This window comes from Heptranchias perlo, chromosome 5 (genome assembly GCF_035084215.1).
Source record: "Heptranchias perlo isolate sHepPer1 chromosome 5, sHepPer1.hap1, whole genome shotgun sequence".
In the NCBI taxonomy this organism is placed as follows: Eukaryota; Metazoa; Chordata; class Chondrichthyes; order Hexanchiformes; family Hexanchidae; genus Heptranchias; species Heptranchias perlo.
In genome coordinates this window covers 22084781-22102759 of record NC_090329.1, presented here as the reverse complement: position 1 = coordinate 22102759, position 17979 = coordinate 22084781, and the positions used below count along the sequence as shown (strand labels likewise).

At 42.2% G+C, this 17979-nt stretch overlaps 2 protein-coding genes across 2 annotated transcripts in view; one reads left to right on the top strand and one right to left on the bottom strand.

Annotated features, from left to right (window-relative positions):
• Positions 1–298: 298 nt before the first annotated feature.
• dpy30 (dpy-30 histone methyltransferase complex regulatory subunit) lies at positions 299–12643 on the top strand. The gene is made up of 5 exons (XM_067984100.1): positions 299–381; positions 7706–7752; positions 7861–7908; positions 9211–9353; positions 12324–12643. The coding sequence occupies exons 1-5, from the start codon at positions 372–374 to the stop codon at positions 12394–12396; spliced, it is 321 nt and encodes a 106-aa protein (XP_067840201.1). The 5' UTR covers positions 299–371; the 3' UTR covers positions 12397–12643.
• psen2 (presenilin 2) overlaps positions 12268–17979 on the bottom strand; it is a 46600-nt gene continuing 40888 nt past the window's right edge. Inside the window, exon 11 of the mRNA XM_067984099.1 lies at positions 12268–17813. Within this exon, the coding sequence (XP_067840200.1) occupies positions 17658–17813 (156 nt within the window). The 3' untranslated portion in view covers positions 12268–17657. The remainder of the gene's footprint in view (positions 17814–17979) is intronic.

Below are 17979 nucleotides of genomic sequence, written 5' to 3'. Positions count from 1 at the left end.
CACTGCCTCAGCCGTTGGGATACTTGGAACCACCAACACGTTGGAATGAAGTATCAACCACCCAACCTCTTCCTCTCTGCCTCTACTGAGCATGCGCCTGGCGGAATCAGACGTCACCAACCATCCGGCCTGCACGCGGCTTCCAGGAACGCTCGCCCCGAACCACCAACCACCCAATCCATCCCGTTCTTCCTCTCAAAATATCAGGTTCGGACCAATCGGAACTCTCAGTTAATGGACTCTCGGTGGAGACCAATCGCCGAGCTCATCTCATCTCACGCAGGTCGCAGTCAATGGGCGCTCGGCGGCGACCAATCGCCGTGCTCGTCTCACGGAGAACGTGTGGTAGTGCGTAGAAACGGACAACAAACATGGCGGAGGGTGAGTGTGCCAGTTTGGAGCCAGTTGCCCCTTATTATTATACGTGTGTGTTGAGCGGGAAACGTTTTGATCTGCTGTAGTGTCCGAAGCGCTGCCTGAGGGGAATGAGTTCAAACTGGGCTCCCCTGGGTCCCTGCACCGAGTACGGCCTGGCCGCAAACTCGCGTCAGTCGTGGGATTAAGAGTCCCGCCGCTGGACGGTTTGGGCGTTCCTTGCCTTATTTGAGCTTCTGTATTTCTTACCGGCTTGTTAATGCTGTTGGGAGTTTGTGGGTGTGGAAATTTGGAAAGGGCTGCTCTGCTGTTCGCGCTGTTGACTCCCACGGGTAAATCCCAAATCACAACACCACGATCTTTTCGTATCAACAATTTTCGCTGACCCATGTTGGCTTCTGGTTTCCCATAACGCATCAAATTTAAAATTCTCATCCATGTGTTTAAATCTCTCCATGACCTCCCTTCCTATCTCTAACTTATTCTAGTCTCACAACCCGCCCCTTCCACTGGCTTTAGCCTCACATCCGCCTCTTGAGCATCGCCTGTATCAGCAACCGTGCATTTGAACATAAGAAATGGGAGCAGGAGTATAATAAGGTCAAATCAGGGAAAAATAGTAAAAATATACAATTAAAGGTGGTTTGTCTAAATGCACTAAGCATTCGTAACAAGATAGACTAGTTCATGGCATAAATAGAGATAAATGGATTTGATCTAGTACTAAGATGTGGTTGCAAGGTGACCAAGGTTGGGAACTAAATATTCCAAGGTACTTAACTTTTCAAAAAGACATACAAAATGGAAAAGGAGTGTGGGTGGGGTAGCCCTGATGATAAACGATGACATAAGGACATTAGTGAAAAACGATCTTGGCTTGGAAGATCTGGAAGCAAAATCAGTATGGATGGAGATAAGAAATAACAAGGGGCTCAAAACACTGGTGGGAGTAGTTTATCGGCCCCCTAACAGTAGTTATATTGTTGGACAGAATATTAATCAAGAAATAAGAGGAACTTGTAACAAAAGTAATGCAATAATTGTGGGGGACTTTAATCTTCATATAGACTGGACAAATCAAATTGGCAAAAGTAGTTTGGAGGACTATTTCATAGAATGCATTCGAGACAGTTTCCTAGGACAATGTATCATGGAGCCAACCAGGGAATAGGCTATTTTAGATCTTGCCTTGTGAAATGGACAGGATTAATTAGTAATCTCATAGTAAGGGATCCTCTAAGAAAGACTTGCATTTATATAGCATTTTCACGACCTCAGGATGTCCCAAAGCTCTTTACAGCTTTATGAAGTATTTTGAAGTGTAGTCACTGTTGTAATATAGGAAACCCGGCAGCCAATTTGCACATAGCAAGCTCCCACAAACAGCAATTTGATAATGACAAGAAGGTAGCAAATGTAACCCTGCTTTTCAAGAAAGGAGGGAGAGAGAAAACAGGGAACCATAGGCCAGTTTGCTTGACATCAGTAGTTGGGAACATGCTAGAATCTATTATTAAGGATGTAGTAACAGGGCAACTAATATGATTAGGCAGAGTCAATATGGCTTTATCAAAGGGAAATCGTGTTTGACAAAACTATTAGAATTTTTGAGGCTGTAACTAGTGGAGTAGATAAGGGGAACCATTGGATGTAGTATACTTGTATTTGCAAAAGGCATTCGATAAGGCACCACAAGATAAGGGCTCATAGGGTTGGGGGTAATATATTAGTATGGATAGAGGATTGGTTAACGGACAGAAAACAGAGAGTAGGAATAAACGGGTCATTTTTAGGTTGGCAGGCTGTAACTAGTGGGGTGCCGCAAGGATCAGTGCTGGGACCTCAGCTATTTACAATCTATATTAATGACTTAGATGAAGGGACCGAGTGTAATATATCCGAGTTTGCTGATGATGCGAAGTTAGGTGGGAAAGTAAGCTGCGAGAAGGACACAAAGATCCTGCAAAGGGATATAGACAGATTGAATGAGTGGGCAAGAAGGTGGCAGGTCGAATATAATGTGAGGTTATTCACTTTACTAGAAAGAATAGAATATTTTTTAAAAGCTGAGAAACTATTAAATGTTGGTATTCAGAGGGATTTGGGTGTCCTTGTACACAAAACAAAGAAAGTTAACATAAAGTTACAGCAAGGAATTAGGAAAGCAAATGGTATGTTGGCCTTTATTGCAAGGGAGTTGGCATACAAGAGTAAAGAAGTCTTGCTGCAATTGTACAGGGTTTGGTGAGACCACACCTGGAGTACTGTATACAGTTTTGGTCTCCTTACCTAAGGAAGGATATACTTAGAGGGGGTGCAACAAAGGTTCACTAGATTGATTCCTGGGATGAGAGAGTTGTCCTGTGAGGAGAGATTGAGTAGAATGGGCCTATACTCTGGAATTTAGAAGAATGAGAGATGATCTCATTGAAACATCTAAGATTAAGAACATAAGAAATAGGAGCAGGAGTAGGCCACTCAGCCCCTCGAGCCTGCTCCGCCATTCAATAAGATCATGGCTGATCTGATCCTAACCTCAAATCTAAATTCATGTCCAATTTCCTGCCCGCTCCCTGTAACCCCTAATTCCCTTTACTTCTAGGAAACTGTCTATTTCTGTTTTAAATTTATTTAATGATATAGCTTCCTGGGGCAGCAAATTCCACAGACCTACTACCCTCTGAGTGAAGAAGTTTCTCCTCATCTCAGTTTTGAAAGAGCAGCCCCTTATTCTAAGATTATGCCCCCTAGTTCTAGTTTCACCCATCCTTGGGAACATCCTTACCGCATCCACCCGATCAAGCCCCATCACAATCTTATATGTTTCAATAAGATCGCCTCTCATTCTTCTGAACTCCAATGAGTAGAGTCCCAATCTACTCAACCTCTCCTCATATGTCCACCCCCTCATCCCCGGGATTAACCAAGTGAACCTTCTTTGTACTGCCTCGAGAGCAAGTATGTCTTCTTAAGTATGGACACCAAAACTGTATGCAGTATTCCAGGTGCGGTCTCACCAATACCTTATATAACTGCAGAAATACCTCCCTGTTTTTATATTCTATCCCCCTAGCAATAAAAGCCAACATTCCGTTGGCCTTCTTGATCACCTGCTGCACCTGCATACTAACGTTTTGATTTTCTTGCACTAGGACCCCCAGATCCCTTTGTACTGCAGTACTTTCCAGTTTCTCGCCATTAAGATAATAACTTGCTGTCTGATTTTTCCTGCCAAAGTGCATAACCTCACATTTTCCAATATTGTATTGCATCTGCCAAATCTCCGCCCACTCACCCAGCCTGTCTATATCCCCTTGCAGGTTTTTTTATGTCCTCCTCACTCTCTACTTTGCCTCCCATCTTTGTATCATCTGCAAACTTTGATATGTTACACTCGGTCCCCTCCTCCAAATTGTTAATATTCTTAGAGGGCTTGACAGGGTAGATGCTGAGAGGTTGTTTCCCCTGGCTGGAGAGTCTAGAACTAGAGGACATAGTCTCAGGATAAGGGGTCAGCCATTTAGGTCTGAGATGAGGAGAAATTTCTTCACTCAGGGTGCGAGTCTTGGAATTCTCTACTCCAGAGGGCTGTGGATGCCCAGTCGTTGAGTATATTCAAGACTGAGATCGCTAAATTTTTGGACACTAGGAGAATCAAGGAATATGGGGATCGGGCTGGAAAATGGAGTTGAGGTCAAAGATCAGCCATAATCTTACTGAATGGCGCAGCAGGCTTGAGGGGCTGTATGGCCCACGCCTGCTCCTATTTCTTATGTTCTGTCATTCAATAAAATCATGGCTGATCTTCTACCTCAACTCCACTTTCCTGCCCTTTCCCATATCACTGGATTCCCTTAGTGTCCAAATATCCAAAAATCTCAATCTTGAATATACTCAATGACTGAGCATCCACAGCCCTCTGAGGTAGAGAATTCCAAAGATTCACAACCATCTGAGTTAAGAAATTTTTCCTCATTTCGGTCCTAAATGGCCAGCCCCTTATCTTGAGACTATGACCCCTAGTTCTAGACTCTCCAGCCAGGGGAAACAGTCTCTCAGCATCTACCTTGTCAAGCCCTCTAAGAATTTTATACATTTCAATGAGATCACCTCTCATTCTTCTAAACTCCAGAGAGTATAGGCCCATTCTACTCAGTCTCTCTTCATAGAACAACCCGCTGATCCCAGGAATCCACCTAGTGAACCTTCGATGCACCCCCTCTAAGACAAGTATATCCTTCCTTCAATAAGGAGACCAAACTGTACACAGTATTCCAGGTGTGGTCTCACCAGAGCCCTATACAATTGCAACAAGTCCCACATTATATTCCATCTGGCTGCTTAAATCCCACTCTGTGGAATTCCCTCTGCAAACCTCTCCTCCTTTTAAGACTTACCTTAAACCAATCTCTGACCAAGCTTTTGGTCATTGCTCTGAATCAATCCTCTAGCTCATTGTCATTTTTTTCCTTGATGTGTCTTGGGATGTTTTCCTACATTGAAGGTGTTACATAAGTGCTAGTTGTTGAGAGAGATGTAAATTAATAGGAGCATGGATTTAACTGTTATATGTGGCACCTGAGGCTTTGTGGTACGGTGGTGATAAACTTTTGATACTCCTGCCATAGTGGGAAGGTCTGTCTGTGCTTTTATCCTAGTTCCTTGCCCTAATTTGCTGTTATGGCTTCTGAGTCACTGATACTCAGTTAGCAATGCGAGTAACTGGGTCATGATTTCTTGTGGTTTGAAAAGGTATGTTTCATATTATAGACAAGGTCTTGAAAGTGCATACAAAGAGAGGAGTTCTCCTAAGTATACCTTTAAACCCTGCTGCCAGTCCCTCTGACTTGGAAACAATGGGGAACTGCATGCACAGAGGTGCTATGACAGTTTGGCCACTGCCTTTGCACACAATGCTTGTGCTATGTCATGTTTACAGGACGGGGGCACATTTATGACATCATCAAGTTGTTGTGCCTATGCAGAGTAATGATCATACTGTTGCCAGTGCAGCATATTTACTAGGAACAGCTAGACCAGCAGCAAGTGTTCAGACACTCGGGGGAAAAAGTAATCTTAACAAAAATCTGGAGGTTTTTAACCTTTGCCTGCTTGTGGGACCTGACCAGCAAACTATGAAAGCAGCTTAAGGCATTCACCTATCTGAAATAACGTGGAAAAGCTGGTCTCATGCAAGGAAGGATGGGCATTAATGGTATGTAGAAGAAAGAACGAATGAACTTTCATTTATATAGTGCATTTCATGACCTCTGGATGCCCCAAAGCTCTTCACAATGAAGTACTTTTGAATTATAGTCCCTGTTGTAATGCTGGGAAATGCAACATCCAATTTGTACACACAAAAGTCCCAAACAGCAATGAGATAAATGACCATATAATCTGTTTGTGATGTCAGTTGAGGGATAAATGGTGGCCAGGACAACTCTGTGCTCTTTTTTAAAAGTGCCACAGGATCTTTTACACCCACCTGATTGGGCAGATGGGACTTCACTTTAATGTCTTGTTCAAAAGACAGCACCTCCGACAGTGTAGCACTCCCTCAATACTACACTGAAGTGTCAGCCAGGATTATGTGCTCAAGTTTCTGGAGTGGGGCTTGAACGAATATTCTGCAGAACCATGATTAAAGGAAGTGGAGTCCGTGACAGTGTCATCTTACAGTACTGTCATAGTGCCTGTAGCTAGATCTGCCACCTGAGACATTCAGTCCTGGGAGATTCTTGCATGATGTTTAATATGACCAGTTTCCTCAAGAGACTGGTGTTTGGCTCCAATCAGTGGTTGCCTTTAGTCCCCGTATAGGCTTCTCCCGTGAATCATGGAGCTAAATAGCTGATCATTTTTGGTTCCAGGTCCACTAATCCTCTTTGTTAGGTTCACTGAGACCCCAACTCCTTGAAGTTGATTATACCTAATAGCTTACAATAACAATGGTAGTGTTGGAACTAATACGTGCTGGTGAGCTCTGACCAGGGATATGTGCAGGTATCGGACCAAAATCTTTTTGGCATTGTGCAGTAAATAGCAAACCAGTTTAATAGTGGTTCCTGTAAGGGTAAGCAGACCGTTTCACACTTCTGAATAATAGGGACTTTTTTTATGTAATCTTCCCTTGCAGAGCTGTATGACATGTGACTTTACAATATCTCTCACTTGCAGTAATCTGCTTACACAATTCAGCATAGCCTCATGCTACACTATTCTACTTTGAATGGCAGATATTAAACTCAGGCTCCAATAATATATTTATTCACACGAGATGTGAAGCACAAATGTACCATATGACATAGATGATGTCCATAATGGGTTAATTACTCTTGGCAAACACTTCTGAAGGAATCAGCCATTTGACTGGTGACCGATTGACAAAGTCCTGATTATTAGCAAAATGAATTCCTCAGTTCAATGTTCTATCCGCTTTTGGTATTGATTTAACATAAATTGCCACGTCTCCCTCGGGTAGGGAGTAAACAGTGAGCCTCTTGTCTGCTTAAACAGAATAGTTGGTACTGCATTAGTTTTCAGTGTTCTAGTTTTAAGAACTCAGTTCTTTTGGCGTCTGGTTCCCAGACAGCTTAATGGCTCAGTTCGTGAACACAGCCGCAGCCAACAATATGAGTATATGTAAGTGGAGCCTATCCAGTTGGCAGGAAACTACAATTGTGTCTGCTGAAATTTACTTGATGCATAAGTTTATATACATTCAGAATTGATGGGCCGTTCAGCTCACAGGAATCCCCCCTATTTACATTTGGTACAAGCCAATTGATTCATGATCAAAGGAACCCTTTCAATCTCTTGAACATCATTTATTGTTTGAACTCTACTTAGATGAAACTAGCACAATCACATATTTGTAATAGTTCTGTAAATCCACAGTGGGATAGAAATCCCTTTTACCCATTGCAGCCAGAAAGTAATTGGTGTCCTTTCTTCCCCTGATCTGCTGGTACCTCAATAGTGCCCACTCCTGATGGTCAAGAATCCTTAATACTCTGCGCGATTTATTTTTAAACTGTTTCAAGGGCAGAACTTGTTGAACAATCTTCCTGCATCGTACGTGCTGCAGATCAACATACTGGTGACTGCTACTGAGCCTGGAAGGGAAATAACTGGACTCACTGTGAAGAAGCGGCTTGTATAGGAAGGAAGAGTTGTAAAATGTAATTGCAGAAAAGCTGTAAAGTGACTACATTGTCATTCTCTCCCAGTGAAGATTCTGATGAATCTGATTGTATATGAATGAAGAGAAACAATTTGTGAGATGGATCAGATTATGATTTTAATGTAGGTGTCTTTACTTCCTTAGAGCATGGCGATGCACTTGCAGAACCAAACCTGGAAGGACAGATGCAGGTAATACCAGTCTGAAATAAGTGGGATGCAAGTACATAAGTTTCTGGGCTTTTATTTTAGGTAGGATAGAAGCGGTAATGTTCTCAGATGAAGTGTTTTTTTTTTCAGATATCAGAAAATCCTCATGCGGAATATGGTCTCTCGGAGAACGTGCAGGTACTGAACTGAGGCATGTGGCGGTTTACTCCAGCGACTGGTTCACGTACAGTCAGGCCTATGTGCATGCACGTTTTTCTGTGCAAGTAAATTGCAAAATTATCCCCGATACATAATTACAGTGACCTATATAATCATATATGTTGGTAAGAGCAATCACTCTCAATGCTACTTATCTCTTCTGTTTGTAAGTAGTATTTGTTTTCCTCAGCTACCTACTGGCCATGAAGCTTTGTCAGATTCTGTATGCAAATAGGCGTGATTGTGCAGACTACTAACCGTTTACGAGAAACGCCATTGTGTTGATATGTTTACAACTGCAAATAAATAAAACTCACATTTGAATTGCTTTAAATGCTTAAAGCTCAGTACAGTGTTTAGACATATGGCCGAGTTATCTGATTTATTATAAATTATACAGCAACTCCCTATTTTTTTATTTTGAGTCTTTCCTCGTTTCTATACGGCTTTGTGTATATAGCCATTCCAGGCAGCACCCAATGAGTGAACAGTGAGAGTGAAATAGAGCTGTTATAGCTTTGGATTTTAAAATACTGTTTCCTGTGAATACTTGGAGGACATAATATTCATTTGGTATATTAACTATTTTATGCTCTCTTTTGGTCTCTATTGCATCTTTTAGAGTTCTTGGCTATTCTGACTGCCCTCTTGCTGTTATAGTACTGTAAGAATTTCCAACGGGTGACAATCAGCCCTTCCTGATTATTATCAAGCGACCCTCCTGCTATAAAAGTATATTTGGGCAGTTATGTGCTCTGTTGCGAAGCTCCTGCAGACAAATAGCCCGCTGAAACTTGCTGTTTGTGCTCACACATGAGCAATGGGCACTTGAGCAAGATTACGGTGGATTTTGAGGAATGTCACATTGAGAGGGTTTGTTTTGGGTTCTACAGTTTCAGAGCAATATGCTACGGGTTTAATTCCCTCCCCACCTCACAAGCTCTCCCTGTTTTGAACTCCACTACACTGCTGTAGGAGGTGTTCCCCTCAGTGGGAGTTGCCCTGGGTTACAATCACGAAGTGAAACCAGGTCAGAATGGTGTTTGCAGATGCCAGTGGCTTGATTGCATGAGGCGATGAGTAGATGGGTAAAGTAGAAGAATTACAAATCCTATTTTTAAAAAGTGGGTGTGAAAGAAGCTTCATTGTATTGAGTTTTAATTTGTGTTAGGATTTGCCACAAATGACCACTATTTGGATTACAAACTGCAGCGTGATTGAAGACACACTCTGAGGTTTAAAATTAAAGCTGTACATTTTTCTCTCTCACTGAACGGACAGAGGATAGTTGAGAGTGAAAAACTGAATGCAGAGAAAACATCTAAACAGAAAGTGGATCTGCAGTCCCTTCCAACTCGGGCATATCTGGATCAAACGGTGGTACCCATTCTTTTGCAAGGCCTTTCAGTTCTGGCCAAAGAAAGGTAAGATGTTTAAGGAAAGCGAGTATACACTGCTCTTGGGGCTAAGGGATGGTTATATTGGCTAAACCACCTGTTTACATTGTCGAGGGGAAAGGATACCTTCATAAGTTGCAGGCTGATGAGCTTACAATTCAAAGCTACTGCTACTGTTAATGTAAAGTAACGGTAAATATCTCTGAATCTTATTAATGCTGTGATAGCCACTCTTGGGCTGGATTACATGGCAACGGCTGCAGTGTGTTCATAGTTGGTAATTATCAATTTAACAATTTGTGAATCAGTGGGCCTACCTGCTTTTTGTGCACTTTTAACCCTGGATTCCACACTAGCCTGATTTTTGTAATCTTAACCTAATGTAATTAAGTTCCTAATTTCAAAAGGGGTTCAGTAGCAATGACACACAATCCATTACTGTTTGTACCTGTGTGTGTGTATTTCTCTATCGATCGATGTATCTATGTATGTATGAGATATATATGTATGAGATATATATCTCATATATATATTTCTCTTTTTTTAGAAAGGACTGGGTGGTATGGGAGGTTGATGCATCGTCCCTTGTTCACATGGTTCAAATCCAATCTACACCTAATGGAATAAAAATTTCTGCTGTCAGTTGGAGGGGTCGTAGGTGAAATGAGTGGAACGATCTCAATCTCGTGAGTCTAGAACACAAAATTGCCAACAATTTACTTCACGCTTGGAGGCCATAATGATGGTTAGTGTGGGAATTGGAAAATTCATAGCTGTACATTTGTTAATGCTCGTCTAAGGTGGGGTGGGGGTTGAGGCCCACCCCACTGCCCAACCTTGTGGTTGGGGACAGAGCAGAGGCTCTGTGTGATACCTGGACAGGAGTGCCTTTCCATTTGTCATTGCCGTATTGTCCTCCAGTACTTCTAGTTCAGGTATAACTTCATCTACCCTGCCCCAATAGGTGTAGAGCTCCTTTTTTGAACCATGTAAGTTGAGCTTGAACTTGCTTCCTATGTTGCTGGTTTTGGGCAGCAGGGTTGACACTGGACTGTTTCGCCATCAAAAGCCAAGTGACCTCTTGCTCCTGAGCACAGGGCGAGGTGGAAATTACCTCAAACTGGGTCTTCTCTCCAGGTTGAAGCATTCCTTTTGCTTCGTAGTGGCACCTTGCACGCCCATGATTGGTGCAGTTGTGTCAACCTGTGCTGGTCTAATCTTGGGTAATGGTGCCGCCTTCTATTGCCCTCTTTTGGTGATGGATTTTTGCCCAGAGGTGTGTAGCTTTAAAAGGACTTTAATTGGGAGGGAGGGAAGAGTCCAAAAGTGAAATGCATTGGGAACTTTACTCGCTCTTCTGGGCTATATTATGGTAATCAGAGTTTAAGTAATTCTTCATAAAGAGATGGCTATTCTTCTTCAACTTAACCTCAAATAGTTTTTCCAATTCCATCTTTTATACACCAGCTCATTCTTTAGAAACCGAACATAGATTCCACTGTAAGTGAAATGAGCTCCTGTTGTTTGATAGAACCGGATCTATTTTGATATCTATGGGTCACATTCCCTCGATCCTCGAGTTTCCTTTCTGTTACTATTTAGTGAAATGTTAGTCGATCAACTGCTGGTCAGCATGTCTTCAGCCAACCTCAGCTGAAGTTGAGAGTATCGGGGAAGCTGCAGTCAGGCTGCCTTTTATCAAACATTGATTTTGCTAAAGACCCTTTCTGTTACAGTACTTTTTTTTGACAGCGGGTGTCTTCATTCTAAAGGTTTCACCGCTCACTATGGAGCCAGAGCAGTTTGTGGACATTGCAATTGAACATTACTTCCGACAGGATCATCTCCATTCTTTAAATGGACTCCTTTCCATATCTAACGAGCTCTCATGAACTCTCCATTAGGAGAAATGAGAGGTGACAAGTAACTTAGGTGTTAGTTAATTGAAAGAGCAGGTAATGGTGAAGCTATGTATGCTATATTGTGCTATCTTAGCCAGCGACTGAGTCTCACTACCGTCAAATGTAATCTTATGAGTAATTCGATCAGTTCTCTTTATCCCATCATCTGATCCCTATTGTGGCTTGTGCTTAGTAGATAAAGAAATGCATACCCAAAACATTCGTATAAACAGGCTAGTAGGGAAATAAGAACAGAAAGTGCTGGAAAACAGTCAGCAAGTCAGACAGCATCTGTGGCGAGAGAAACAGAGTTAATGTTTCAGGTCGATGACCTTTCGTCAGAACCTCCTTTTCACCATGGAGGTCCAGTCCTTCTGCACCTCCACCCCTACTAGGTCAGCCTAGGGACCCTTTGCAAAAAAAGGTGTCAACGTTAACTCTTTCTCTCTCCACAGATGCTGCCTGACCTGCTGAGTGTTATCCAGCGTTTTCTGTTTTTGTTTCACGTTCCCAGCATCCGCAGTATATTATTCTAGGCTAATGGAATGGATGTGGTGACATCTGGGAGCAGATTTCCAAAGCTTCGGGATTTTCAGAGTGGAAATAAATGTCAAGAGTATTAGAAAAATCCTCAGTTCCCACCAGTTGTCTGTCACTTTAACTTCAAATTGAGCTTTCTCTGAACTAATTGTGGGCATCCGTCACTGCCAAAGCAACTCCTGTACATTCCTCAGAATTTAGTTACTTATTATACCAACACTAGGAAGAAAACAAGTTTTTAAAGAGTTCTGACTGTACAGATTACAAAGGTGCCTTTTCTCCACCTGTGGCTAAAGGCAATTAAGTTAATCTCTCGCCAACCACTTTCTGGTCACCATTTGCTATCAGCAGGTTGTGGTTTGAGATTTATCTAGTTTGATGCTCACAAATACCTACGAATGAAACCTCTTGTGAAAGTGCACTAAGTGCTTCCTCACATGGGACAAGATTGCACTTTGCAAAATGCATGTTAAGAAATATCCAATGTTAAAAAAGATAGATATAGTTCACCATAAAATGTGACTGTTTATTCAGTAAATTCTTTTGTATTTTCCAGACCTCCAAATCCTATTGAATTCTTGGCCGCTTACCTTCTGAAGAACAAGTCACAGTTTGAAGAGAGAAACTAGCTTGCACAGAACTACACAGAAATTAAGACTTCACTCCCATGCAGTTGAGAAGGGGGAGGTGACTCCAGCTTTGAATATCACGGTTTGTAAAAACAATTCAACAAAAAAAAGAGCCAATGCAGAAGACCTGACTGTGCATGAAGTGGCCCATTATCTATAGAAAGTATGGTAACTGTGCAGGATTTTGCCCCCATTTTCTGTAATTTATGTAAACATTGTGGTGTTAAATAAACCAGTTGTGTTTTTACATTGGTCCAATAGCGTACACTTCTTAGCTTCATTCTATATCGAACTTCAGAAAAGACTGCCTTGCTACTCGTTTTGTTTTTAGAACAGGAAATACCCAAGAGGACAGCAGCAGTATTTGAGGGGTTAAAGAACTAGGGTTAAACTAATATGGCAGAGAGGTGGACATACAACAGGACCTGGCCCAAATTCACTGCGCTGAGCAGTAAAACAAGGACAATGGATTAGCAGTGGGGAATCTTCAAATATAAGTTGTATTGCTATTAATTGAGGAAGGATACAGTTCTGTGGATAAATAGAGATTAAAATTAAACCCAAACTTAAAAGGGAGATTTAGGAAATGTAGTGGGGAGGTGAAAAGGGAGATTTAAAGGGGATATGAAAAAAGCTAGCAGATAGAATAAAAGGAAACTAGTTCAGGATATTCAAAGTAAAAGAATAATTAAAGAGCAGGTAAAACCGCTCAGATGAAGGAAAATTGAGTTATGTAGGATGGTGGAGATGTATATAATTTTGTCATTCCTTACAAAATGGTGATGAAAGTGAAAATTTAGGTATATGAGTAGAGGGCGTAGAATAGTTGTCAGATAACAGTAGAAAAGGTATTAGTTATGAAAAATGTTAGCAGAATTCAAGGTGGATAAGTCACTGGGTCTTGATGGATTGCATCTCCTCGGCTGTTGGACCATGCCAAAGGAGTTAGCAGAGGCTCTGGACACAATTTTTCAAACCTCTAGATATGCCTGGGGACTGGAAGGTAGCTAATCTGACACCTCTGTTCAAGAAGGATAAACTGGGTAACGATATGCTAGTTAGTCCAATATCGGTTGTGGGCAAACATAATTAGAAATGAAATTAGTGTGCATTTAAAAAAGGACAGCCAACCTGTTTAATAGAGGCAAATTGTGTTTGACAAATTAATAGCTTTTTGAAGAAGAGACCAATTGGATAGATAAAGGGAATGCAATAGATGTGCCATTTATGGATTCTCAAAAGGCATCGGGTAAGGTATATGAAGAGGTTTGTTACAAAAAGTTGGGCATAAAATATGAGGCAATGTAGCCGCATGGATTGAAAGTTGGTTGACAAACAACAGGTTAGGGTCAATGGGTGTTTCTTAGTTTGGAGAACAGTTTGAAGTATACCCTGGGATTATTGCTGGCTCCTCTCTTGAGATATGTTTGGAGATGGGCACAGGGAACATGATGTTGAAATTGACTGATGCAAAAGTAAGGGGTTTGCGAAACAGCGAGGAGAACTATAAAAGACCTCAGGAGCATGTAGACAGGAGTTGCAAGTTTATGGTCTGTCATAGATATCTTTTCAGCTTCACCGGCATCGGTAACTCCTGACAGCGGACCCCACGTTCCATATGTTCTGGAGTTGACTCTCGCTGCCCATCTCTATAATAGCGTAAGCAACGGGATGTATTGATGTGACTCTCTTGACATACAAACTGGATATCATATGCGTGACCTCGTGTGTGTGCTCCTCCAATCTTTTAGTAAGCGGACTGTTTACATTTCTGTTTAGATGAGGCCCGAGCACATTATGCTGCTTTATTTCTCAGGCAGCAAGTGACCATGTGGAGTAACAGTTATGATTGGACTTGTTTAATTCAATGAGAACAACTTGCCTTCATGTAATAATACAAAACAATGAATACGCTATACTTCCCTGAAACACTTCATTTAAGGTAACTTATAACTTACCCTCCCGCATCCTAATCTGAGTCTGGGCAAAAGCAGCTTTCTGTTTAAAACCTCACCATCAGTGTTTGTTTCTGCATCTACAGGTCCATAACATTGGCATAACATCAACAGCAAGTAAAATTCTGCACACAAAGGGGAGGTGAGTGGACAGATCAGATAGAACTGCTGCATACAGGGAGGGAAATGGATCAGATCAGATAGAACTACTGTAGACACGGGAGGGGAATGGACAGATCAGAAAGAACTACTGCATTCAGGGAGGGAAATGGATCAGATAGAGTTACTGCATAAAGGGAGGGAAATGGATCAGATAGAACTACTGCGTACAGGGATGGAAATGGATAGATCAGATAGAACTATTGCAGACACGGGAGGGAAATGGACAGATCAGATAGAACCCACTGAACACTGAGGGGAGGAGAATGGACAGATCAGGTAGAACTGCATAGAGGAGGGGAATAGACAGATTAGATAGAACTACTGCACAGGGGAGGGGAGTAGACAGATCAGATAGAACTACTGTACATAGAGGGAAATTGAAGGGAGATCAGATAGAACTACTGTATACGGGAGGGGAATGAACAGATCAGATAGAAATGGACTACCCGGGGGTGGAATCCTGGCTGGCAGCATCACTAATTTTAGGAGGACATTTGGTGAGAAAATCAGTTGAGGGATATTGACAAAAATACAATGGATTTTGTTTTTGAACTCTGGAGCTGGCCAAAAATGAATAAAATAGTCTTTCTGGGTTCTGTACATTCCTGTGTTACTATGATATTGTGATTTGCCCTGCTCAAGATCACTGATTTTTGTGGGAAAAACGGAAAGAAGCACAGAATTCAATTCCCTAAACACTATTTTAAAAACTTGGAATTGAAGTTGATGTAAATTAAAATCAACTTATTCAGTCACCGTATTGTCAGTTGTGCTGATCCTCACACATCACCAGATCATGACGACGTTATTTCAGAGACGTGGAGCTTGGTGCCTCATTCAGCTGCATGTTGTTGCAAAAACATCACAGAAGCCCTCCGACTGCTGGGTGCCACAGGATACCTCCCAGCACTGTATCCCAAGTGGCTGTTCTATGATGGTCCTCTGATGTCGATTTAAGGGAGGCACAATGGGCAAGATTGAGTAGAATGGGCCTATATTCTGTGGAGTTTAGAAGAATGAGAGGGGATCTCATTGAAACATATAAGATTCTGAAGGGGCTTGACAGGGTAGATGTTGAGAGGCTGTTTCCCCTTGCTAGAGAGTCTGGAACTAGGGGGCATAGTCTCAGGATAAAGGGGTCGACCATTTAAGACTGAGATGAGGAGGAATTTCTTCACTCAGAGGGTTGTGAATCTTTGGAATTCTCTACCCCAGAGGGCTGTGGATGCTGAGTCGTTGATTATATTCAAGGCATAGATAGAAAAAATTATTGCTCTCTAGGGGAATCAAGGGATATGGGGATCGAGCGGGAAAGTAGAGTTGAGGTCGAAGATCAGCCATGATCTTATTGAATGGCGGGGCAGGCTCGAGGGGCCGTATGGCCTACTCCTGCTTCTGTTTCTTATGGTCTTAAGATGCCAAGGGAGCTAGCATCCTGCTCTTCAAATTATGCGTGGGATCTTTTATCTCCACCCATACAGGTAGATGGGACCTCAGTTGCGTGTGTCACGTTAAGTACAGGACATCCGTACTCCCTCAGTATTGTACTGATGTCAGCCTAGATGACGTTCTGGAATGGGATTTGAACCCACGGCCTGCAGGTTCAGAGGCATGAGTGCTACCAACTGAGCCATGCTGGGCTTGAGGGGGGGGGGAGGGGGGAATGCATTTTCAGAAATTTACTTACTAATATAAGATTTTAGTTGTTGGCCAGATTTCTGCAAAAGTAGAGTTATAAATCTGCCTTTATCCTTATTCTTTAAAAGAGATGAGGTGATTTTGCGAGCTCCAGTGTGTTGCAGTTATCAGGATGCTTTGACATGAATTACTGATATCATTTTTCACTCTGCTTAACCCTAGACATCCAAAGTTTAATTTTGTGAAGCCCCACTCCTGATGCGGGACCTTGCTAGAGTTGTAGTATCGGCGCAGTAGTGTTATAGCCCTACCCCAGACCCGGCGTGTGAGGCTCCATGCAGGGAGCAGGATATTGCAAAGTTACCCCTTTATAGTTTTTTGTTAAGAAGGCTGCACTTTGTACAATGTATTTAGTAAAACATCTTATACAGCATTCCCTGAATGACTGCACTGACCAAGATAAGTGGACAATTCTATTCTACTCGCTGAAACTGTACAATAACCTGAGGTAATGTTTAGGTGAGATTGCTGTGTACAAATCGCTTCCTCCTAGAAAAAGTGTTTGCATTTGGTGCAAATTGCCCAGTGGGTGATCACATTATCACAGTTCCAGTGACATTAAATGTAGCTTTTATACACAAAAAGTAGAGTCCTTTAAAACAGTTGGACAAATGGAATGGCCCTTATAGAGAAGCAATCACTTCCAGGTATAATGGTGGGGGGGGGGGGGGTGATGCTCTTCCTTCATTTACCTGTGGGGCATTGGTTCCCCAACATTACATAGTTTACATAAACTCATAGTGCACCTTTTACCTTCATACTCATTCAAATTATTCTCAAACAAGTGAGAAATCAATCCTGGAATAATAAACTCTTCATTCCACCTCAAACTCCTTGCTCCACTTTAAACTCTTCACTTTAAATAAACGCTACAATAATAAACGCCGCCCTCCACCTGAAACTCCGCCCTCCACCTTAAATTCCTCCTGCTGCCTGAAACGCCTTCCTTCAGCTTAAATGGATCATGTACCTGAAATTCCCCCTCGACACAAAATAGAAAAGTAGCTTTATGTATTTTTCAGTCTAAAACCCCCTGTGCGTTACGCCACTTTCCCCACCCTCTCTAGTTTTCTCCTATTATTTCATTTTTCCTGCTGCAGAATCTACATCCCAAAAAATTAAACTCTCGATGGGTCGGGGTGAGGGGGTGACTTCTGACTAAATCTGTGTTTTTAAGTTACTGATAGAAACAAACTATAAAAGTAGGTCTATGAAGACACTTTGCAAAAATGTATCTTATCTCATACGGTTTGCTTGACAGAATCAAAAAGGCTGTAACATTTGCATAATTAAATTACGACGAATATATAAATGATACTATTTCCTCTTTTCTTTTCCTTTGAAGCTCTACGACGTAAAATCAGTGCTCACTTTTCCCGACCTTACAGGGGGGGCTAACATCAGTCCGAAGGAGGTGCGGTTTTTAATCGATGGCCGCTTGCTTCCCTAAATATAAAACTGGTGGAAAGCGAGGGTGTCCATGAAAGGCCGAACCAGGTTATCGGTGGAGAAGTAGAAGACCAGGCCAAAGGTGATTGAGATGGGGAGCGCGGGCAATGCTTTCTTAAACACGGCCAGGAGCAAGAGGGTGAGGCACAGTCCCTGTTGAAAGCAAAGAGAGAGAGCGGTGACTTTGTTGCCAATACACCTAAAAGGGGGGGAAAATGGAGAGTTGCCAACTCTGGTGGGATGTATTCCTGGAGGTTTCATCAAATGACCTTCCCACTGCCCCATCCCCACACGCTCGCTATTGACTGCCCCACACGTC

Excerpts from the sequence above, each read along its gene's own strand:
- dpy30 (XM_067984100.1), top strand. Across the intron at positions 7,909-9,210 it reads GTCTCTCGGAGAACGTGCAG|AGGATAGTTGAGAGTGAAAA; the intron begins GTACTGAACTGA and ends CTGAACGGACAG. Across the intron at positions 9,354-12,323 it reads TCAGTTCTGGCCAAAGAAAG|ACCTCCAAATCCTATTGAAT; the intron begins GTAAGATGTTTA and ends TGTATTTTCCAG.